Below are 25,404 nucleotides of genomic sequence, written 5' to 3' on the forward strand. Positions count from 1 at the left end.
CCGAAGATTTATTTGCTTTTCCAGTCTTTTGTTCATGCACACGTTCACTATACATTCTCACACCCATTTCAACATGAATTGAACAATTCTAGAGTGGTTCACACATAGACCTATCACATATACAAATCAGAGAATAAATTGCTAATGAAGAGGGACATATTTCATTGTGTAAGAAGTTAAGTTTTAGCTCCACTACTGTCCAAGTGTAGATTTACTGGGTGGGGGAGGAACCCCATGAAGGAGCCATAAGATTTCCCTGTTGCTAAAAGTTTCATACAATTTTTGAAGACTTTGTTAAAGTGGACGAGTGGTTTGTCAGCCTGTAAATAGCAAAGGAATAATAACATTCTCATATACAAGTAACCTCAGATGCTGAAGGGATGAACCACTTGATGCTTCAAGGAAATAAACTGGTAGGAACCTGACAAACAACAATAGGTAGCACTTCTTTTGGCGGAGTTTGTCCCTTTTCATGAATGCTTATGTTGCACAAGCAATTGCTGCACTGCACTGCATCAGCACTGTTCCTAATCCTGATTTGGAAACATTAACTGATAACTTGACAAAGCGTGACACGTGGTATGTTGAAGTGTTTTCAGCTGCGCTAACACAATAAATTGTAATGGCTCCAAAAGAGCCATTTCAGTTGATTGTGTCAATAAACTACAGCCCAGAGGAAAAAAAAAATAAAAAATAGATGTGGCCAACCTGAATAAAGTACTGTCAAATCACAAACAATTGGTTAACAGTCAGGTTTTTTTTTTTTTTACCCCTTCTTAGAAAAAAAGTATTTTGCAGACAAAGCCTGTAATTTCTACAGCTTTTGCCTCTGACAAATCTGAAGTCCAGTTCTATGGCACTTAGCAATTTACATTCCTCCATTTCTGTATGTATAAAACTCAATGTTTCATAGCTCTGCTGCTAAAGGAAGACTTGGCATGTGTTCTCAGCGTGGGTCAATACACAGGCTGTCACATGCACTTCATCTTTCTCCTGCTTTTCTGAGACATATGCCTATTGCTTATAAAGAAGACCTCTGCATCATTTTCTGGACCAGGTGCCTGCAGACACAAGGTTACCGTTACTTCCTGGCTTTTTTTTTTTTTTTTTTTTTTTTTTCATTAGGAAGAACTAATCTACTTGATGGTAATGCAAAAAACCTGCTTTCTTAGCAGGGCTGATGATACACACTGAATTCTTACCTCCCTGAGCCCATTAAGGTCTCAGACTAAGTAAATCAGGTACAGCTGGACTTAATGAGACCAGCCACTAAGTCATCAGTTCTGTGTGTTGGCTGCTTTTTCCATTGCCCATATACCAGTTAAAACCCATGTGGTGCTGTCCTGTATCCTCAGAGATCACTAACATAGATAAAGATTGCAGTCCATGAGCCTTAAGTGCCTTAGCAAGGGTGTGCTTTGTTTATTAAGCACCTGGAACTTCCTGAGTTACTCTTAGTAAGTAGAGATAGGAGGACAGTCCTTTCCCAGAATTTACAGCTCACTGAATAACCATAGCAAAGTGTACCTACAGTAGGAGCCCTGGAGGAAAGAGTTGTGCTAGTTTTGAAGATACATTACTTTCCAAATATTTTTTACAATGATATTTAGTTTCCTGCATTCTTAAAGGCAGCAACTTCTGTCTAGGAAATGTGGTAGTTTTCCTAGAAGAAAAAAAATAAATGAGTATTTACTAAAACATTGGTTGATTATTTGGTACCAGAAATGGAATCTTCTTGACTGCTTATTTCACATACCTAGTAAGTGGAGACACTAATCACAGATATTCGTGTGACATACGTGACCTCTGCCTTATTCTCATATGGAGGGTGGATTGCACTTAAAAGGAAAGGCAGTAAGCTGTTTGGTGGAGTATCAAGTGGCAATAATGCAGTATGGAGCTGTGTAATAACAAAAATGCTATGTAAGGATTTCTCTGTAAAATTAGGGAACTGGTTAAGTCATGGCTAGTTAGTTCCTAGAAGGCAGGTTGTCATTGAAGGAATGCACAGTGCCAAAGAGAGCAACAACTTGCACCACTGACACTGTCCAAAATTCTCCTTTTCTCTACAGGAGATACTAAACAAGTGCCTTGTGAGTATGCTCAAATTACTGATGAGGCATTTTCGACAGTTAAGGGAGGAATTTACCTCCATTCATCTTAACCTGATCGTGATACTTTCTCAGGCACAAGCTTAATACCCAACAGCCCATTGCTTTTGATGATCTTCAGCCAACAGAAATGCCCAACAACAAAATCACAACAGCTGAAGATGAAAGGACCCAGTCAGCCAACTTGCTAAAATGTTTGCTGTGTTATTTTTTACTGCCTACAGTATGCTGTCAAATATACATCTGATCATCATTTGAACTTTCGATGTCATTGGGATTCTGAATGGCTTCACACACAAAGGAATGGATTACACTCATCCGTCCGTTGGTTATTCATCTGATCAATTCAAGAATGTTTATTTGTAAGGCAAGGGTACTGCTAAAATTGAGTGAATTACTTCTTGTTTTTGAAAAACCCCTTCATTTCCACTTAGAGGTGTAATGTTCTACAGAAAATGAGTAACATATTTTTCTACTTAACATATCCTAGTATGATTTATGAATTGTTCCTCAAGTAAGACAAGCTTGTTTTACACTTTATTTACTCTGAACAGAACACTGATGTTAGAAATAAATGAGACAGACAAGAAGATCCATAGTCAGAGACACGACCTGCTTTATTCCCCAGCTAGCAACAGAATCTGGGCCTCTTGCATCACAGACTACTGACCTCAGGGTAAAAATACAGAAAAAAATTAAAAGATGAAATGCGTTTTTGATGTAATAACTGGAACAAACATAAGAAATCAGTATGTATTGAGAGCTAACAGCTATCTGCCAGACTCATGGGTCAGTGTGCTCTGAACAATAAAGACTAACCAAAAATACAGCACTGAGGGGGACATAATTGCTGCTACTCTTATCATGTTTGGGTAAATGCACTGTTTCAGAGTCCTCAATGTCATATGATCAACAACAAAAAAGTACTACTTGCTCAGAAAGTAAAGAGGCAAAACAATTAATTTCTACCTTCAAAATGTTTTGTGTAAGTTTGTAGCATTCAGTTACATATTTGAAGTATGGTATTCCATTGAGAACATTTTGTTAGTTATTTTTGTCTTTTCCCATGTGTTTATTTCTCTGCTGCAGAGGCATTTTTCCAGCCAGCAGATTAACCATGGGAACCAGAATATCTTTAAGAGAGGAAAAAAAAATAATTAAAGTGTTGAAATAAAGATTTATTTTGGTAGCAATAGGATGTTGAACACCTTTTTTTTCATTAACTCTACACCATATTCACCAAAACTGAACTCATGTTTCATTTGTACGCTTAATACCCACTGAATAGTCTGCAAGATAGCCAAAAAAGGGTGAAGATGCCTAAGGTAACTTTCAGACAAAATACAATTCTTACATTAAAAACATAATATATTTTTTGGAGAGCAAACAAACAACAGTTTTGCTACACTCTGCACAGAATATCCTAAATTCCCACTGAAGACATTCAATTCTGTCTTCAAGGCAGAAGGGCTCACGCCTGAAGTGTCTCTGGCATTCCCCATCTCTGTGGACACCACACGAAGAAAAAATTGCACTGATGGGGCCTAGAGACCTTGTGTTTCCAGAGGCATAGAGCTGCTGCTGCCGATCACGGATCCACCCGTGTAAAAAGTCAGTTTCCCTGCTGTTTATAAGCTCCCCCAAAGTACTGGAAGGGCACAGTGAGGTGTCCCTGCAGCCTTCTGTTCTCCACAGAGTGAACAAAGCCAGCTCCCTCAGCCTTTCTTCATAGGAGAAGGGCTCCAGCCCTCCAATCATCTTCACATTGTCCTCCAGACCCACTCTAACAGCTCCACATCCTTGTGCTGGGTGCCCCAGGCCTGGATGCGGTGCTGCAGGTTGGCTCCCATAAGGGCAGGGCAGCAGGGACAACCACCTGCCGGCACACCCCTGTTGGGGTGCAGCCCAGCACAGCCCTGGCCTTCTGTGCAGCAAGTGCTGCCGGCTCTCTCCAGGCAGCAATACAAGGGAAAAATCCTTGCACAGCCCAGCTCTGGGCCCCGCACCTGTTGAGCTGTGCACAGCCCTTTTCCCCGTGTGCTGAAGGGATGCACCTGGAGCTGAAGACGAGTGTGCTGGTTGCCCTGGGTTGTGGGAGGCAGGAGCACAGAGAACGTGAATGACTTTTTATTTATTTATTTATCGTTAACAGCTCATAAGATGTCCTCATCGTCGGGGCTGAAAAGCTCTGCAGTGTGCCTTTACCCTGAGGCCAGCGTCCATTCGTCCCTTAGAATTTTTCCCCCTCCTTCGGAGAGACGAAAACCCGTTTCGCCCTCCCGAAAAGCACGTTTGTCCTCCCCCTACAATCTTCGCCGGAGAACAAGACATAAAAGGCAACAGCCTAAGGACAAAGCCGCCGAGCGGTGGCAAACAGCCGGCACCCCGCTGCGCTCAGCTTCCCCCCCCCCCCCAGGGCCGCCCCGCAGCCGCACCCAAGGGCCGCCGCACCGCGCGGCTCCGCCAGGGGAGGGGCGCGGAGGGCGGTGCAGTGCCGTCCTCCCGCCGCCCGCTCCACCTGCTGCCGCTGCGCCAGTAGCCGGCTGGGGGGAGCGCCTGCCCGCCCCATCCCCGCGGGGCCCCTTTGTGCTGCTCCAGAGCTGCCCTGAGCCACGCGGCGGCTGCGTCACGGCGCTGAGTCTCTCTGCCCGCCGAGGGACAGCCGCCGCCGCCGCCGCCTCGCCGCCCGCTCCGCCATTGCTGCGCGGGCCGCGGCGGAACGACGCCTCGCCGCCCCCCGAGGAAGGGCCGGGAGCCGCGGCGGTGAGTGGCGGGGCGCTGCCTCGCCGCCCCCAGGGAGGGACGGGAGGAGCGCTGCCGGGTGCGGGGCCGCCATGGCGGGGGGCGCCGGGCGGTGCCGGGGCTGAGGGCGATGCCGCACCGCGGTCGCCGGGATGGTGATAACGCGCCGCGGTGGCTGTGCGCTATTTATTTATTTATTTATTTACTAAGCGATGGTCGTAATTCTCACGTACCGAGAGGTGCTCGAGTCGCGGAGACCAGCCCGTGTGTGTGTGCGTGTGTATCGCCGTGCGTTTCGGGGGCTGTGAAAGGGGCTGGTGCAGCCCGGCTCGCTGACACACCGCTCCGCCGTGCGTTTTTCTCTGTGTGCGTACGTGTGTCTGCTTGCAGAAAACCCCTCATTCCTGGAAGAATGGTGAAACTGGGGAATAATTTCAGCGAGAAGAGCACAAAGCAGCCCCTTCTGGAGGATGGCTTCGACACCATCCCCCTGATCACACCCCTGGACGTCAATCAGCTCCAGTTCCCGCCTCCCGACAAGGTACGGTGCCTTCAGCTTCCACCCCGGAGAATCACACCCAAATCCTGGGCGAACAACGAAGAATGGGTTACGTGTGACAAGTGGCTCGGAGCACCGGGCTGTACGCCGTGTTCTGAGCAGTGTCAGCCCCTCTGGGGGACAGCGGAGCTACGGCAACACGGCAGCGGTGATTTGCATTGAAACGTAGTGGGGAATGCGAGCGTTTGTGAGGTGTTTGGGTTTTTGTATGAAATGCAGGAGCAGACAAATGCAAGGTGTTCTGTGCTGTATTGTTTCATCCCTTCTCACTGTCTGACTCGTTAGTATGTGGAATGCTGTGTGCTCTGTGAAGGGAGTTTTCCCTGAAAAGCCCCCCTGCTGGGCTTTGAACATGGCTTTGTCTCTGCAGGATGTATGTAGGCAGACTGGCCATGGAGAACTTCCATGTTCCCTTTGTGCTTTGGTAGAACTTCCACCAGCCCCACACAGCCTGAAGCACTGGGATGAGAGTAGATCACTGCACTTCCTATGAGAATCATAGAATGGCTTGGATTGGGAGTGACCTCAGAGGTCATCTGGTTCCAATCCCTCCACTGTGGGCAGGGTTGTAGCTAGATCAAGTGCTAGATCAGGTTAGCAACTTATTTGGCCCCAGACCTCTAAATGGAGGTGATGTAGGTTCTCTGTGTCTGGAAAGGACTGCTTGAGCTGCTGCTCACAGGTTGGAAGGGAAGCGTGTATCCGCATTCATCATCTCATGGCTTGAGTGTCAGGGATTCAGGAAGATGCCAGAGTAATCCATAAATATTCATTTCACTCAGATGTTTCAGTAAGAGTTGTTATGGGTGGGGCATACAGTGGTAGGATACTTTTTCAGGTATTTCAGTAAGAGACCTGCTGGGATGTTTTTCACATGCATCTGGCAAAAAAAAAAAAAAAAAAAAAGTTTTGTCTGCTTGTTTTTTAAATCCAAGATTTAACTGGAAAATGATCGGTAATATGTTCCTTCTGATTTTTGCTTTTGGCATTGTGTCCTCTAAGAGCTCAATTCTCCTTTTAGATAAAGTGGTGGGTATGTGCTCCTCATAGTTAAGAATAATAAAAAAAAAAATCACGTAATCCTACCTCGAGGTAAAGCATTTCAGCTTTTCAAGTCTGCCTCAGAAGAGTGTTGCTCGTAGGCAACACAAACACATTTATGACCTCCATTTTAATTCCTATCAGCATCGTTGTGCTGTGTGTGGTGACCAGTTGGCAGGCATAAATACAATAAGCCATAACAGCTGTTACAGAGCCTTAGGGCCCATTTTCTGTCCTTGGTTACATGGGTGTAAATCTTCTAACCGAGGACAAAATTGCACCCTAAGGCTTTCAAACAAGTTAAGTCTGACTGTGTCTGATACAGCTGCCAACTGGTGACTGCATAGAACCGATTACCAAGAGCAGCATCCAGAGGAATCCGTTATGTTAGGGTGCTGTTAAATGAAGGCTGCATTGGGACTGTGTGGGATAATAGGTTTACCTTGAGTGGAGCTGTGGCAAACACGGGAGACTCTGTGCCGCCCATCTGCATTTGCCTTCAACATCAGCAGATGTACACCTCAGCTTGAAACTTAAAGAAACATTCAGTTGGCTCCTCTGCACTTTCCACTGTCTATTGGTATGATAGCTTTCCTTTCATTTTACAAACAACAATGAAAAATAGAAGCATGTGTTTATTGGTCTTCCTGGCTTCCTTCTGTGACATGGTTAGTCATGTCAGTGTGTCCTTCCTGGCTGCTACAGACACAAAGGCAGTAGTAGAGTAGTTGATGTGAAAAACAGCAGAAGTGTTGTCAAGACTGACGAATGGATCTAATTCTGAAATATGAAGACTCTCATGTATAACAGAGTACGTCCTTCATATACCTGTGCTTTTTATTCACTTACAAGGCTCTGGTATGGCAGCGAAGCATAACTTCTTGGGTAGTTGTGACTGTAGTGCCAAGGATTTGATGGTTTTGACAGCTTCTAAATTAAACGGATGAACTGATTTAAATTCATATTTAGGTATGTTAAACAAAAGAAGACATTACATAACCAGGCAGATAGAACTCTGTGTTCAGTGTCAGCTGAAAGTGACTTGAGTTGCCTGAGAATTATGCAACATAAAGGGGAAGAAGTATAATGTTAAAAAGATGTTCCAGACAGTTTGCTTCTATGAAGCTGCTGGGTAATTGAAAAGTAACATAGTTATAATTATCTTATTAATTATAGCTCAAAATAGATTTAGAAACTCTTTTCCCTGTGTTCTATGTCTGTGTGCTGTTATAAAAGTATTTAATAGGCTTTGTGCTATGCTCACACAAAGGAGAACCCGAAGGTTTAATTTCAGTAATTGGCTACCTGTACGTCTATCTTAATTTATCACGACTTATTACAGTCTTAATTTATGAATAGTTACCACTGATAACATAGACTGCTCCAAAGACAGCATCTGGTTCTACAGATCTGAAAGTGTGAAGTCTCAATATTTGTTCTTTGGAACAATAGAGAAAATTGGCCAAACCATAACGGAGCTGCCAGTACAATAAACTGCCTGTTTTGTTTGAGATGCTTTGAAAAATAGATCCTGAAAAATTGTAGAAGAAAAGAAATGAGGCAAGTAGGTTAGGTGTATGAAAATTCTGTACGATGAGAACGCCTAGGAGAGTATTTGAGGTGCAACTGACACAAGTATTTTTGGAATACAGGTAAGACACTCAATGATAATTTGGGGAAATAGCTCATAGCGAGGAATAAACTGAAATTAAAGAGCCTTGGGCATTTTGAGAAATCTCATTATCACGTAAGGATTTGTGTGTTCCTTGCTGCTAGTAACTTAAAAGTTATCTGAGATGTTAAGTATTACAGTGCCAAAAGCTTTTGTCTGGCACGTACCAAATTGCATCTAGCAAGTCATTCCAAATCTCTGAAGTTCAGAATCATGCAGTTGGAGAACATGGCTGTGGAACATTCTTCTCCTGAAACAAATGGAGATGGCTGTTTCCTGTTTTGAACAGTCTGAAAGTTTTGTGATTTGGATTTGAACTAAATAGGTGCTTGCAGCACAATAACAACAGCTGAAAAAACTGAACATGAAGTGTTGCATAGCAAGTCTTCCTTTAGATCCATCAAATTTTTTTTGAGAGAATTTTGTTGATTACTATGAAGAAAGTAGACAGAAATAACTAACAGCTTGAAGCCTCCATAGGAGAATTGCACAAAATGGGGAAGGAAAAAAAAAAACTGTTGTGCTAACTGTGCTTGTCAGCAAATAAGAGAGTAAAATAAGATTCCCATGGCTTGTTTCATGCTATTCCAAATCTGGCAGGTGCATCTGAAGATGTACTCATAAGATACTGTCAGCTTTTTGATATATATTTTTTTGACTTGTTTTAAAGGTTGTGGTCAAAACAAAAACAGAATATGAACCTGATCGCAAGAAAGGAAAATTCCGTACTCCAAAAATAGCTGAATTCACAATCAGCATCACTGAAGGGGTTTCAGAAAGATTTAAGGTAAGCAATGCAAGCTAAGTATGTTAGTGACTCAGTTCTGCTCCAAGAAATGCTTAAAATCGATTGCTGATTGTAGTCAAGAGTGGTTGTAACAGAGCGGCTGTTTAGAGCATAACTGGAAAAGAGAAAAAGGAATTCAGTGATAAAATAGTTACATTATTATATATACTTATATCCAATGGGTATTTTACATTTGGGAGCAGAAGGAAGCCCTGCAGTATTACTGGTTCTAACCCTTCCTGGCAGTCAGGCTTGGGGGCAGTGCTGTCAGTGTCACTGTGTATTTCACAGTGAGGCTGACTGGGGTCTGTTTGGGGCATGCACGGGTATGGCTTAAGCATGGACAAAGCTCCTGTTGAAGGGTAAGAACCACAAGAGTGTATGTTTTCTTGTTGGCTTACTATTTTTCTCTGTAGCCAAACCATTCTCCTAAAAGCACTGTCATTGTCCATTAAGTATTTCTTATAGAGAGATATATGACTTGGCAACTTAAGGATGCATACAGAGCTCTTTGCTATTGATGTTGTGGTCCAGCTGTATCATGCAGGTTGATGATGACAATCACTGGGAGATGGCAGAGTGGGAATCTGACTCACATTTATTCATTTGTGTCCACACCCTTCTTATTCCCTTTGGTAGTTCTAGAGGAAAGCTGAGAGCTTAACTGATGCTAAACTGATATAAACTGTATTACCAATCCCACTTCTCACTGGAGGTCAGGTTTTCTTGTGCTGTACAAGTAAAATGAAGTAGGAAAGTTAGCACTTCAGCTCACGTTTTCCTGTCAGTTTTCTTAATGAAAGAAGACTAGTTCTCCAGTGCTGTTAATTTGGCATCTTACTCAAGGACACCAAAACATTTTCAAACAGCAGGTGATCACACTATTCAGTGCACAGGTACAGATATGCTTGGAAAGCCTTAAATTCAGTCTCAGGAAAAATAGAAGGTTTCAGTAAAGATGTCAGTTCTCCTGATACTCCTAGAATCACAGAATGCCTTGGATTGGAAGGGACCCTAAAGATGGTATAGTTCCAACCCACTTTGCTGCTCCCCACCAGGTCAGGTTGCCCAGGGTTCCATCCAACCTGGCCTTGAACATCTCCCACAGCTTCTCTGGGCAGCCTGTGCAGGCCTCACAACCAGTCACTGAGGAGCAGTCTCTGTCCTGTTAGGGGATGATACATGCTGTATGGTTGGGTAAGGTGCAGATGGGCAGCTTAGAACAAACGGGATGTGTATGGCTGTCTTCTGAATGTGTCCTGGTCAGACTAATGTGATCTGGAAACGCATACCACTTTGTAGTAGAGGAGAGAGGGGAATGTGTTGGATTTGAGTGTCCTGCTAGCACTTCAGTTCCAAGCAATTGAGCAGAACCACTGTCTGCAGAATTTTTCATTTCTCTGCTAGCTGCAGGGACTGTGAGGGTTTTCATCTGTCGAGCATTAAATTGTAGATAAGGGAGGATTTGGAATATCTTAGCTGCATCTGAACATTGTACATGTTTCTCTGTAGATCTGGGTTCTTTCTGTCTTTGTTGGGAGTGCTGAACAAGTAAGACCTCACTGAACAGCAAATAAATATCTTGTCATGCCATTGGGTTGTCTTTCCTAATTTGTGTATTTGAAGAGTCAGAAGCCTGAGCATTTTTATGTTGCGTTTTTATATACCCTTGGATGGCATACTTAAAGGAAAATGTCTTTTAGATATTACTTCATGATGATCACTCTGGGATTAATCTCATACTACAGGGTTGCTAGGCTTTGCTGCTAGGTAACTACTGCATCAGAGAGAGGTTTCAGTAAGATTTTGTATCTCTTGGGAATTGCAGGATGATTCACGCTGGCTGTAAGTCTGCTTTTAAAGGAGGGTGTGGGGGCTGATCGATTAGGAAAATTGAGGCTCAGGTAGTTGAAAACAATATTTTCAAGCAGAACATTCAGGACCTAAAAATGTCCCTTAATCTCTATGTAACGTTTTTAGAATTGAATTGTGCTGCCTGCATCATTTTAAAGAGGACTGACTGGTTCTCCTCCAGGAACGATTGTCATATTCACCACTCCCAGTAGTAAATATTTCATGAATAATTGATGCCATTTTATAAGTATGTAGATGGAAAGTACTGATTGTGTGAGGGTTTTTTTTTTCTCCTGGGTCCTTATTAATTGTGAATCGTCGTGTTAACTGCTGCTGTTGATTCTGAGAGAGCAAAAGGATATTTGTTTGAAAATTAAATATTTGCTATAATTATGAAATGCATTATTTAACTGGTAGGATATTGACTTTGGCTTGTGCTCATGGAAAAAAGCTTCAGATGCTGTTTTAATGACTTTAATACTGTGCATCGCTGATGCATTTGCCACAAGACACAGTGCAAATGTGCTAAAATAAAGGCAGTCAGTTGTCTTTGCTAATATTTCACATGTGTATTCCAAGATGTAGTCCTTAAGTAAGGACAGAGCAGATTGCGTTTTTGGGATTTAGCAGTGCAGATCATCTAAAGCTGAGCTTCTTGAGAAATTGCACATTGTAACAAATGAAGCCACTCCAGCATGTACATATGTCATGTAGATCGTTTGTTGTTTTAGCAGCTGGGTGAATATGCAATTATAAACTGTATTTTCTGCATTCAATCCACATTACTACAGTTATTACAACAGAGCTGAGAATGTTTACAAAGAAAACTGCAAGTATAATTTTCCTGTACAAAATCACATTCTGCATTCAAATCAGAACCTGCTGTAAGAATGGGAAGGCTTCCTGATTCTGAGGTTGTTGTAATTCAGTTTTATAGCAGTAACCATGCCAAGGGAGATGGCATTCTTACTGGAGATTTTATTTTTCATTGAGAAATAAAAGTCTCTCTTCTGTTCTTTTGAACAGTGTAGAGTAATGGGGGGAGCCAGTCCTTTGCTTTGAGGTAGGTTTTCCTCTCCTGCAAATTGTCTGCTGTAGAGAATAGAACAACGTGGCTGGAAACATCATTTCAAAGGAATCAGCACACAGGAGGAAGCTGTTAGAGGCACGAACGGATGGTGTCAGTCAGCCAAGGCCAAACCTTTGCCTCCATTGCATTCTTCCGAACTCCATTTGAGTTCTGCAGTGAGATGTGTGTTCTTGTTGGGAGCTGACAACTGACTGCTGCACACAAGCACTGTTGTATTGAAGAATTAGAGGTTTTTTTCTGTCTTTGGGGAAACCTGAATAAAGAATACTCAAAGAATTTTGAAAGCAAGCATTTCTGTTTCCCAGTAAATTTAAAGCCCTTAAGTAAACCTAAGCTGTGGTATGCTTTAAGTCATTTGATGCATACAAAGGTAAATCAGTTCTTCAGGCTTCATTATTGACATCTGTATGTATATGTAGCTGCAGAGCCAAAGTCTGGAGCTTACTTCTGGGGTAAGACCACACCAGGCAAGCCATGTACTGTCAAGTAGCAAGCATGAGGTTATGGAAGAGAAATCAAGACATTCAAAATCAATTATCTCAGTTTTATCTAGTTATTTTAATTACAAAAAAAAAGTACATAACATGATTTAAATATTCCATGATTGATCTTTCTCAAAGGGCCATCTTTTAAAACACACTTCTGTCTGAAGCCTTTATGACTTGTTTTTCTTAGTAATTATTCTTAATACAAAAACAATTGGACACACAGAGAATACTTCTTTGTCAGTCTGTGTGATCACTCTATCTCCTGAGTGGCTCTTTGCATCCACTTAAAAATCTGTTAAATGCACGAGATGTTGGCTGATTCCTGAACAGGAACACTTCCTTAGGCAGTGCTGTGTCTGTCACTCAGTGCTGGAAGGATGACAGGTGCTTACCGCCTGGCGTAGTGCTCTTTTCTTCTCTAGAGCTACTCACAGGATTGAAGAGTTGCTCACTGCTATAACAGCTTGGCAGACTTTGAATCTTTCCTTTTATTGCTTCAGAGCAATAAAAAAAAAGTCAAGACAAAAAAATATATATTCTTCTTTCAGTGTAACTGCCATTTTTTTAAAACAATGTAAATAAAGGCAATGTATTGTGACTGTCTTTATTCCATTTTTATAATTTCTGACAATTCTATTATAGGACATAGTCAATAATTTAGCAGTATTGTCTAAAAGAATTTTATTTTTAAAGTCAGAGCTGTCAGACTTAAGTGAAGTGGGTAATATCCAACAGCAGCTCCCCTGCTCTGAGCCAGGTGCCCTATGCCATTGAATCCCATTAGAAATCCTTGTCTTGGAGCAGAACCAAGTGTCTGAGATACTGCTGGCAAAAGATCCTTTGGGTCTCTCTAGATGTTAACACTTGCTGCGTGTAAGGAAAGGCTGTGTAACCTTTACCAGCCTTTCTCTTGGCCCTGGTAATCCATTCCAGGTCTGTATGGTAAGGTAACAAGGCTCTAACTTCAGGGACACAAGATGTCTTGGGCTGCTTCCTCAAATCTCTGTAGTTCTCAGCCTAAATACACGGTGTCTGTGTGATGGAGGGTGATGGGATGCTGCCACAAGCAGTCATGTTAAGTCACAGTGTTGCTTAGATTCTGGAGGCTGCTGCTTTGTTATTTGGTTTTGTCTAACAGCATCTCCCTCAGGTTTCATTAATCAGTTCCCTGCACACTGGCTCTGTTGTCTTGCACCATCGCTGCTAAGAAGCACTGGGTTGGAATTAAGTGATCTTTCCCTTCCAACCCAAGTCATTCTTTATTTCTATATGTGTAGTTTCTTTTCAGTTACTTCCCTCCATGAATCTATTTGCCTTTCTTGCTGCTTCTCTCAGTCATCTCTAGGTAAGCATCCACACCAGTTCTCTTCCTCTGCCTCCTTAAGCTGTCTTTTGATTTCTTCATTTTCTGTTGCATTCTGTCCCATGGCTATCATTCTTTTTGAGACAGATACCAGTCATGCAGCTAAACGTGACCTGTTGTGTTAGAAATATCCCTTTGAAAGCAGGCATCTGGCTGCCTTTTATGTCACCAGCCATATTGTGTATTTAAGGTATAGTCCGCAGGAATGGGAAGTTGTACCATATTGTTCTGTACAATCTGGACTGCTCTGTAAATTAATGTAAATCAAATGTTGCATGCAGGTAAGTTTTTTCATATTGCTGTTTTCCTCAAACTTCATGATTCCTATTCCTTACATGCACGGTTTCAGATATCTTTCATGTAAACTTCTAGGGACAGGCCCAGGTATTAGCAAGGAAAGTCATTTTGGGAAAGCAAAAACATCTGGGGAAATGGAGAGCTGCCTTCAACATTCTCTTGCATGCAGGTAGAGCGCACCGTATGCTGGAGAGGCAGGATTTTAGTGGAGAGAGGTGAAATGGAGGTCACAGCCATTTGCAGGGAAGTAAGCATGATGTTTTATGAATTTTAGTCTGTAGGATGTAGTCAGACATAATCTATTGTAATTACAGTCTGCCTACCTAAAATTCTCTTGTAGTTTAAATTGGATAGCAATAATCTTAATTTCCTGCCCTAAATGGTTGCACAGAGTTGCTGTATTTCATCCCAGAGGGCTCTGTATTTCACTGGTGAGCAAAGCATGAATTAGTTCTAAATCACTTGAGATGAAAGGTGCTCTATAGATGCATGTCCTCACTCACTGTGTTTGGTACTAGCACCAAGTGCATGCTAGAGACAAACCAGCAATGAAAGCTTATTCCCAGGAGGCTGCAAGTGAAGTAGGCAATGCGTAGATGTAGAACAGAGATGAGATGTGATTGAGTGCCAGAGACTGAGCAGTGTAAATGACTGCAAATGTTGTTAATTCTACTTTAGTTCCCCTTCTTGTAATAATGGCAGTGCTCCTAGCTGGGTTTGTGTACTTTCTGAAAGCATGGTGGAAAAGAAGACAGTGCAAACAAGCACAGTGAGAGTGGATTAATGACAAAGATTCAGGCAAGAAGAGGAGACATGTAGAAGTGTTTGCAGGTTATGGCACAGGATAAGAGTTGGCATCAAGTGGGGATAGTGGGGTACAGACAGAACAGAAAGAGAGAGAGAAGTAAGAGGAGCAAAACAGACAGAACTGTACATGCCTTGAAGCTTGTAATTTGTTCAGAAAGGGCCAGGAGTCAGGAAGGGTATGAGGCAAACCAGCACAGCTGGTGCAGTTGATGCATTTTGCTGTAACATTCTGGCTTGATTAAAAAGGGAGCACAGTAAAGGCTAGTGCAACAAGGGAGGAGATTGCAACAGCCAAGCAGAGAAGGAAATACGGCTTACAGAGTAGCAGCTGTAGCAGTGTAGTAGCTGTAGCAGAGTAGTACTACTAACTGTAGTAGTACAGCTACAGCTGTAGCAGAGAAGGACAGACTGACTGGGAAGATCTAGCAGACCCTGATGATAAGGCCTTACCAGGAGCTGTGTGCATGTTGGTGTAGTTGTCAAGTCTGCTGAATTTCATTAGTTGGCTAAATGCTTATGGTCAGAAGATAGGGAGTTTTGGTGTGTTGTTTTTTTTTGCTGTTGTTGTAGGTACACTTAGTTCATTCATTAGTCATCTCTCATTTCGATTACTGTAATGGCTTCTGGCTAGACGTTGTCCTTCTTCTGCTCTTCACTTATAATCTATTCAAAAATCTGCCACGTACATAATATCTTGTCATCTGTTGTGCTCACTTGGTTCTGCTGCCAGACCTCCTCAAAATTAACCTTAAAGGGCACTCTTGAGATGAAAACAAGGCTACTCTTCGCGTTACTAGTAGAAAGAAACACTTGTTTCTACTTCCTTCTAGTTATTTTAAAAGCCTGTCACCCAGATAGTGTGGCAGAGACCTTGGTGTTCTGCAGGATGTATGTGGCAGTGAAGGATCACAGTGATTTGGAGGACTTCTGCTCCCACTGTATGGGTTCTGCACTCCGCCAGCTGGCTACTGCAGGCAGAAGAGATGCAACTCTAAGAAAGAGGGAGTGGCTCTGTATGGATGGTATCCTCTCCTCCCTGGAACAGAAGGCAAGGGTGGGTTGCTGCCAGTGCCCCTGCAGGAGGAAGGATATAATTGTGCATTAGGTTGTGGTGAGTACACAGATTTGATGTGGAAGAAAACAATATGTGTCAGCTTTGGTCAGGCTTACAGTCTAAAGAGCAGCTTGTCATCTACTCTCTTTCTGTGCTTTCACTTGTGAAAGGGAACAGGGAGGTGAGGTGGGAGGTGGGCTCTGCTGGGTGACTGGCAGGGAGAAGCAGCAGCCTGGTTGGGGTGTGGATCATCTTTGTGGGCAGTGAGAGTGAAGGGAAGTAGCTAGTAGGAGGAAGAGAGGGATTTTACAGGAGAGAAGTGAATTGGATAAACAGGTGATAGGGATCATCTTGGAATCCAGTGATGGATTTCTATCCATGTCATTGGCACGTGCAGCTGTCCTTTACTGAAGTACACGTTACTTGTATCCTGATGGGTGGTTAGGAAGGAGACAAGAGCTTACTTGATTAGGGATTTGCAAATGGAGTCTGATTGCAAATTATTGGGGATAATGAGAGTAAAAATTTACATGCTAATACCAAAATTAATAATATTAGGAAACTGTTTACTCCTGTCTGTGGAGGAGATGGCTGTGAGCTGAACCAGTCTGTACCACAGCAATTCTTCTTTTGGTGTCTGTGTTTCGTGTCACAGAGCTTTTCTACAGAGAATAGGCTTTCTTGAAGGCTGCATGGAATACATCTTGGATGGCATGGAGGCCTTGGCAATATTCCCACTGGAATTTTGTTTTCTCTTTAGTACTTCTTTACTCTTCTCATTTTCTAAGGGAAAGAGCAGTAATCATCAGAATGAGTGGGACAGTGCAACACATACTTACTGCCATTGGGTTGTGGGCTGGGAGGTGAGTGATCCCAAACCTGCAGCTTGGACTGAGCAACTTGGGTGTTTGTTGGTGGGATGGCTGGGGATGCACAGGAAGGGGCTTCAAACAGCTGTAGAATTAAAAAGGGAGAGGCATGATAAAACACATGGGAAGGGCCAAGGTAGGGCATGGCTTGGCGGGGGCTGCCAGGTGTGAGGGAAGAGGGTCTGTTACTAAACTGTGCCTCAGAAGATGACCAGAAAGGAAGATGTGTTTCTTTTGGATTCACACATAGCATCCTGAGCCATAGCTGGAAATGCGAGGTTGACAAGGCAGAGCTGTCTGTCCACAAGTAACGAACTTGGAGAAGGCTAATTGGATTTGAAAACTGATGTCAGTTTGTGGTTTTCAGAGGGTGATTAAGAATATGATTTTTCTTTTAATTCAGCATCTGTTCTGCGAAACTGAAGATGTTATTATTAACCAGAAAGGTCATTTGCTCTGTGTCTCATTTAGATTGGCATTGTTACATTAATATTTACATTTATTCTGCTAATTTGCTTTTTTGATCTGTGGTTCTCCCTGCCCTCCCCTCTGGCCCTCTTTTTATTACGTTTTTTTCCCTTATTTTCTATCAAAAATCCTCAGCTTCAGCAGCACGCTACTTCCCAGCCTTGTTTCAGCCAGGAAATGTTGTGTTGTCTGTCCATGGTGAAGTTACCTTTCTTAGGATGACAAATCCATAAAAGTTCATCTGAGTCCTTCAGCATCCTACACTTATCAGAAAGGGAAGGTGTGGTTGTTTTGTATTTTTATTTTTTTGCCAAGAGAGAAAGCTGCAATTTTTTAGTGGTTTTTGGAAGTACCAGGTTATTACTTCTCTGTTTTTTAGAATTTAGATAACACTGTACATTGTTTTGATTCATTAATCACATAAGTTTGTTTCTGTTTATTTTTATGCTGTGGCACATGTTGGCTTCTCACCCACTCTCTTATTCTGCTCTTCCTGTGATTTCCAGAAGCTACTCATTTCTGTGTCAGTAGAGGTTTTAGAGTAATAAAGACAGACATCTGGGACATTCCCCCAGGTAACCAGTGCTCTTTGTTCAGCTTACACACACCTCAGGTTGCATCTTCTGTCTCACCTAAAAGGCTGCCTGGTCTCCAGCTTCTCACAGCTTAATCCTGGGAAATGTTAGCTTGGCAGTGATGCTGATTTCAGATTCAATTTTAGGTATACCCTGTTTTTGCTGCAGCTCAAACTTGGGACAAGAGGGGTACTTAAGGACATGGTGAAGTCAATGCCACACACACACAGTGCAATCAGCAATGCATCGAACTGTAGAACAGTTGTACCTGAACTTGTCGAGGCAGCCACGTGCTGAACATGGTGTATTCCTTATGGATCTGAAGTGAATCCTGTGCAGTCATTGTGTGGTGAAGCAGTACTGGTTCAAACAAGATGTCTGAAGGAGTACATGTTGGCTTACATGTGGACTGCTGGTGTATCCATACATTCATAGCAGGTTCAACAAATCTTATCTAACAATAGTGGGCAGACATTGCTTTCTCCTTGCCTTGCTAAAGCCATCTTTGTATTACCACCTGTGTTAACATTTTGGCATCTGACTCCATTCTTGGGCAGGTATGAGGAAAATCAACGTGTTATCAGCTGACATAAACTAGATTTACACTTCCATCATCCAAATACTAAAAAAATCAGCACACACAAACCACCCCAGTGAGTCTTTCTGCCCTCCTTTGTGCACTGAAAAGAAAAGCATGTGGAAAAGCCTGGTAGCACAGAGGCACTGGGCCACTGTATGTGCATCATCTGCCTTCATCTGCAAGAAGCAGGAGGTGGAAGCGCTCGTACTCCTTTCCTGTTCTCCCTCCATGATTAAGTAGCTGTTTTTAGCCTTTGCTTGATTTTCCTGTAAAATGCATTCATAGCTGACTTTTGCTACCTACAGTAACAGCAGTGCATTACTAACATGAGCATGTTGTATTTCTCTTTGCAGGTAACTGTGCTGGTCCTTTTCGCCCTTGCGTTCTTAACTTGTGTTGTATTTCTGGTAGTCTACAAGGTTTACAAGTACGATCATACCTGTCCAGAAGGATTTGTTTTCAAGGTAAATTGTGCACACAATGTAGAAAAAATAGGGGAGAGTATGTAATATTGTAATATAATCTGTGCTGTTTTGTGCATAGCCTTTGTGAAGTCATGTTGCATTGTATGGAAATTCATAGTTGTTTCCAAAGGGTGGAGTGCTTTTAGCTGTGTTTCTTTCTGTTTAATTTGTAACGGAGGTTGTGACTACCACACAGATTTCACACTCTTGTTATTTTTGCTACTGTAAACACTGCAAAAATGTCAACACTGGTGTCCTTCAGACTTCCTTCATCTGCAGCTGTTTGAGCAAAGCACTCATTTATTGGGTCATACAGTGAGATGTTGCATGTTTCTCCAAATTCTTGTGTCATAGAAAAGGAGAGCGATAAATCTGAAGACCTGGAGGAAAAGACTCTGGAATATATATCAAAGAAAGACTAAAGTGATGGTCTCATTAAGAGTAGCAGTTACCTTATTTTTATAGAAAGAACTCCTTGTTCTAGAACAGAGACCTCTGAGCCCTGCTGCCATGGGCCAGAAGGGATGCCAAAAAAGGGAAAATACGTTTATTGGAAAAAATACTTCTGCTAAGTGAAAGGGAGGCTGGGGCTCACTTGATTCTTACATGGTGGTAGTGCTGGCTTCTCAGCTGAGACCTGAGCTAGAAGTCCAAAAGGTAGTATTTATTTCTGTCTGTTGAGAGATGTAACAGGGTTGAACTCAGGTGTCATGAGTTAAGAAAAGCAGCAGTTATTATGGCATTCTTCCCTCTAATTAAGATTACTTAGTCACCTAAATGAATAAAGTAGGTACCTGGAATGATTTTCAAAATGCTGTAAGAAAGAATGGCTGCTTCAGTGCTCTTGACAGTCCTGTTCAGTTTTGATTCAGTTTTCTCTTGGCTCAAAGATGAGATATGGTGCTTAGAACATCTGGCAGTAAGTTGGGACACAGGTCTTGGTTCTGCTGTATTTTTTGAGTTGTCTCAGACAAGTTCTGAAACGTCTGTCTCTGCCCCTATCTCAAGGGATGACAGTCTTTTGTTCTACGCATTCTCTTTGAGCTATTTGGAATATGGACTGTATGTTCCTACAGAGCCTACCTTGATGTGATCCTGACTTGACAGGCACGGCCAGTTATGAGCTCCCATCATCGTTCCAGTGAGGGTCTGTGCTTCTGTGTCTTTTCTCACCATGTCTTCCCTTCCTTTGAATTGCAGCATTCTGGCTTCTTCTGCCTTTTCCTTCTAGTGTCACAAACATTTAAGAGGAGAAGAGTTTTGTGAGCTGCATTCAGTTGCATGGTGTGTGAAGAACCATCTGATCAGGTTTCTCAGGATCCTGTCTGAAACCCAAGTTAGGGAGAACCCCTCACTGCTGGTGCTTTACAGTGCAGCACATAAGAGGGCTGCTTTACTATTGTTCTCCCAGTGTTGGGTTTTGTGAAGGCTGTTTCCTGGATGCTTGACAGCATAATGCCAGGAGGGCATCTTTGGACATGGAATTTTTAAGAGTTTTTTATAGCATAAACATGTTACTAAATGACACCAGGCCTAGAACAGCAGTGCTGACATGAATTTGTATTTGTTGCCTGCGTGTCTTTTTTGAGAGTTTGTAACATCAGCTGGCATGGCTTGGCACAGATGTCCTAGGAGATGAAGCAGAAGCCTATGGCCAGCTGTGATCACCTTGTGACCAGTCTCTCTGTGGACAGGCTTTATGCTTCAGGTGCACTGAGCGATACTCTCTGGCTTGGCATCACCAGGCGTTTGATGCTGATGTGATTTGCTTGGTAAGGGTAGATGTTTCCTGCCTCAGGAAGCCTGGTACCATGGGACTCTCTGAATACAGGCTGAGCTACTGCAGCCGTTGAGTCAAATTTGTGACACTCTGTCTTGATGCTGTCATAAACACAACAGTTACAAAGGTTTCAGTGTCTTCAACCTTTTTGCTGTCCTACACATCATGGCTTGTAAGTGTAATTAAAAAGGTGCTTGTTTTCCTCTGTATAACATACTTAAACTGCCTTAGCTGCAAATTTGTGCTTGCTGAAGCTGATGCAGACATAGCACTGTTGTGGTGTGGACTCCTCAGCAGCACTCTTTCTGGCTCAGGGTGAGACTCACCAGAGTCCTCAAGAACTCGATGTGCTCAAGGATCTGAGCACATTCAGATCCTGGAGAAACTTCTTCAGAGCTTCAGGGTGTTCCCTGCTGCATCTGTTCCTCTTCCCTTTCATTGCAGAGACATTTGCCTTCTGTCAGATCCGTGGACAGTATAAGAGAGTCACTTCTGTGCATTAGGGATAACACCATCATCTATTAAGTTTGGAATACTGACCCAGCAAATAGGAGAGAAGATACTTTTGTGACACACTGATGCCACTAGGAGATGAAAGTAATTGTCCTAACATAGCCAAACACAGACTGGCAACCAGAACTTTCTCTGGCATCAGAACCCTTAACTCACAACTAACTTCTGAAATAGAAGGGCTAGGAAAGAAACAGGAGACTGACAACACTCTCTGGAGTAATCCAGTTTCTCCTCACAGCCTTTGTTATTACTTCTCACACTTGGAAACCAGTGGGGGGGAGAGGGAAAATGTTCTGCTTAAGCTGAAGGTCAGAGCAGAGAATCGGCAGTAACTCCTGAGTGTTGCACTGCTTGCCTTGATGAGATGCTAAGCAAAGGAGTTGTCCTTGGGCAGCAGAGAAGGAGCAGAATAAAAGGGGAGGCTTTGTCTGTCTTTTCTAAAAGCATGAAATCCTGGGAACAGAAAATTCAGTCAAGATGGGAACTCTTGGGAACTTTGCTGTGTATTTCTTTAGGTTCTTTTGTCAGCTGTTGTGGGGTTTTGACTACAAAAAAATAACATTACTGAGTCATTTTGCCTGTTAAAAAGCAAATTGCTCCTTTTAAGCAACAAAAGATTGTGACTTTTTTTTTTTAGACTGGCAGTAATCTTGGCTTGTCTTCAGCACTAATAATTATATTCCATTTGCTTGAATTTTCTTGGCAGATTTAATTAGATCAATGGATTGTGTTCCTTCTCCCATTTTAAATATTTAGAGTTGTGACTACATCCTCTGACTGGGAGAAATAATCACTACAAAGAGGTCTGTGTTTAAGTACTTCTTAGTCATTTTATCACATCAGAAGCCGTGTCAGTTATCCCAGATAAATGCTAACAGAAGATGGCATGGTGATGTAGGTGAATGTGCACAGCACATAGCTCTATGCCAGAGTTGTCCTTTTGAAAGTTGTTTTTGAAATGTAGGTCTCAGACTTGCAGCTGGCACACGTGGAACAATTGGTGATGATTGTAGGGAAGCCTCTGTGCCTTACAAAGTGCAGAACAGCCAATGTCTTTGCTTCCCCAGATTAAATCCTGCCTGCTTCATATTTTTAGTTCAAATAAAACTTGAAGGCAAGTTTTGCCCTGGCTGCCGTGTTAGAAAAGAAGGTAAAATGAACCTGGTTGGAATGCTAACTTCCAATGCTGGTGTGAGTCTGATATGCATACAATTGTAGAATCATAGAATGGCTTGGGTTGGAAGGGACCTCAAGGATCATGAAGCTCCACACTTCCCTGCTGCAGGCAGGGCTGTCAACCTCCATGTCAGATACTGGACTAGGCTGCCCAGGGCTCCATCCAGACTGACCTTGAACACCTTCAGGGACAGGGCAGCCCATCTAAGCTTCCATCACACAAGCAGGTTAGAGCTGATGAGTTGTTAACTTCTGTTCATCTTGTGACAGTCAGTCTTCCTTCCAGTTTGCCCTAAGACTGTATTGTACTCATCATGTGAGTGGGTATCTAAATCTACCCTCAGACTGATAATTTTGGCAATGTTCTTTCATACTATTCTCTTCAATGTTTTTGGGATACAAAATTTATTTTACCTAGGACTGTCTGCTGCATCTTTTGCCCAGCCATTTTGTGCTAGATGGCTTAAAACTGGTGTGCATTCATAGTAAATGTGTATACATATGAGATAGTTTTTATGACCAAATATTATCTGTGACGATTTTGTGTTTTTGTGCTCAGAAATTTCCAGTATAAAGACTTTCTTGTCAAGTTTAATGAGGACAGCAGTACTGCTGTCCTGCAGTATTACAGATTTTAGTCTTTGGCGTTGGACATAGAAGATCATTTCTTCTGAAATGAGTCAGCAAAGAAACAATTGCAGTCATTCTTTCTCCTGGAGCTGGCATGAGCTGCAGGTGCTCAGTGTGGATCTTAGAGTGCTGCAGCACTCTGAGGGTCTCAGGCAAGAGTGCTCAGCCTGGCAGATGTGGCAGAAGAGCTGCGAGGAATCCCATACCATTTTGGAGCAAAACTCGGGGTCAGCAGGATCTGTCCAAATCATTATTTCCTTCAGTGTGATTTGCTGCTTCATAGGCTTTTACTGCATCATCACAGGAAGGGTTGCTCAGTGCTGCCCGCTGTACAAACTTGGTTTTCAAGATGACATCAAAGTCCCTACTTAGTATTTAACTGTCTAAATCAGGTAGTTCATTTTCCAAAACTCTGAACATGGAGGAGTTCCTGTGCAGTGCTCTTAAACTTCTGGCAAATTAAATAATGTAGCACCGCAGCTAAAGATAGGTTTTTGAAAGCCTGCTACTGACTTCATCTTTCTGAAAATCAGCAGTGAAGAACTGTGTTTGTGTGGGTGCATACACACATCAGTTGGGCTGCCCACAATGTTTTCCTTTTGTGTCTTAGGCTGTTAAACTGGCCATACCTTGGCACCGATGTATTTGTATTAATTTCTATCCCACAGACTGAAAATGCTGTAGACTGCATGAAGCTAATCTAATGCTAGAATGCAGAATCTGTAATTGTAGATTGACCACTTGGAACTAAGTGGGAAGGAGAAAGAAAGAAAAAAGCAAAATGTATCTGTACAAGAGACTGAGTACTTACACAGAGTATAAGTATGGGGTGCAAGTTTCTTGTCTATTAATTATTCTGGATTGTAGACACAGATTGGCTTTTCTGGCAAATGCTATGTGAGGTCTAAGGATTACAGGGAAGAACAGTTTGAACACATTAGGACAACATTGTAGTAATTGCTGTATGTTGCATCCTGAATCAGAGACTGAATGTTTGCTTAGAATCAAAGGAAAATATGCATCATGTGTGGGACTGCATTCATAATCTAAGTGATGGATTTTCTTTCCAGAATAATCAATGCATTCCAGCTGGGTTGGAAAACTACTACTCTGAACAAGACTCCAATGCTCGAGGGAAATTTTACACAGTCATAAACCACTACAATCTGGCCAAGCAAACCATCACGCGCTCAGTGTCCCCGTGGATGACAGTACTGTCAGAAGAGAAACTGTCTGAGCAGGAGACTGAAGCCGCTGAGAAATCAGCTTAGTGTGATAAGCTAATTATTAACACTATGTCATTTGAAGGTAACTAAGGGACTTTAAGAAACTTTTCATTAAATATAATTATGGATAATTTAGAGGTTACTCATGTTTATGGTGCAATTGCTTCTGTTTGCTGATACTGCTTTGCAAAAACAAAAAAACATGCTGCAGAACATTCATGGGCATAAAACAAGATGCGTATCAGCATTGCTTTAGAGCTTTGACACCGTTTTCAATGTTTAAAAAAAAAAACCAACAGATGTTCTTGCAGTTTATTGGATACTGACAGATTTCTTCTCTGGATTTTCAGGGCTTAGACCTTAAAATGTGTTCTGTTGTCTGAACTGATATTTTATTTATTAATTTTTTATTGTTAGTCATTTTGCAAACCGAAACACCACAGCCATAACTAGAGTGATCTCTTGTTTAGCTGAGAGCTGTGTTTAGTATTTAGTTTTGGCTCAAGCAAAAATGATAATCAGCACTGATGTCAAGGGCATAATGTAATGACTTGTATGGAGAAAGGAAAAAAAAAGTGTCAGGTAGCATTTTTCTTACATTTTCTTTACTGTTATTTATTTGTAAGTGATAACGAAGTTCCCTGCAAGAAGGCATGCTCAATGTTTTATTATTGCTGTCAACAGGATTTAACTGCATTTCCACTGTGGCTTTAGCATCAGCATTTAGCATTTAGGTAAGGATGTGCACTGAAACACAAACTAGATAGACACTATGGAAAAACACAGACAATGCTAGTGATGGATGTTGAGGATAGCATAAGAATATACAGTTAAGGATGTTTGAAAGAGAAATGACATCTTTGATCGTACTTAAAAGGCAGAAAGCCTATTCACAGTAGATGTAGCCCGCTATGTAATTTGTTGGATACAGCAGAGGGAGTGATGTATCTGAATTTTCTCTTTTATTACATTGACATTTACCCTTTTTATAAATTAGAGCTTTCAGTTTATGTATGGTTTGCGGTTTGATACTTTTTAAACACAAAGCATCAAAACAGTAGCATCTTAGTAACACAAGTGGCTGTTGGAAAGCTCCATGTGAAACTGAGTGAAGAGTAGAACTGTTTATGTATGGCTTGGGATGGACAAAGATGTAGAAGAACATAGTATTGTGGATGCACGTTCAAGTTCCATTGTAATTACAAACTTAACTATTCTTTGTGTGAAACCATGTTTTCATTTTTATTATAAATCTTAA

At 42.2% G+C, this 25,404-nt stretch overlaps 1 protein-coding gene across 2 annotated transcripts; it reads left to right on the forward strand.

Annotated features, from left to right (window-relative positions):
• The first annotated feature begins 4,570 nt into the window (after window positions 1-4,570).
• Window positions 4,571-24,858, forward strand: NSG1 (neuronal vesicle trafficking associated 1). 2 transcript variants are annotated; one of them, XM_031588372.2, is made up of 5 exons: window positions 4,571-4,874; window positions 5,244-5,394; window positions 8,796-8,912; window positions 18,711-18,821; window positions 23,991-24,858. In XM_031588372.2, exons 2-5 carry the CDS (start codon window positions 5,266-5,268, stop codon window positions 24,189-24,191), a joined length of 558 nt encoding a protein of 185 aa, XP_031444232.1. In that variant the 5' UTR covers window positions 4,571-4,874; window positions 5,244-5,265; the 3' UTR covers window positions 24,192-24,858. The 2 variants fall into 2 exon arrangements, with proteins under 2 accessions (XP_031444232.1, XP_089995790.1); XM_090139664.1 differs by lacking the exon at window positions 18,711-18,821 and having other exon boundaries at window positions 4,573-4,874.
• Window positions 24,859-25,404: the final 546 nt, after the last annotated feature.

Source organism: Phasianus colchicus, chromosome 4 (genome assembly GCF_987193195.1).
Source record: "Phasianus colchicus chromosome 4, bPhaCol1.hap1.1, whole genome shotgun sequence".
NCBI lineage: Eukaryota > Metazoa > Chordata > Aves > Galliformes > Phasianidae > Phasianus > Phasianus colchicus.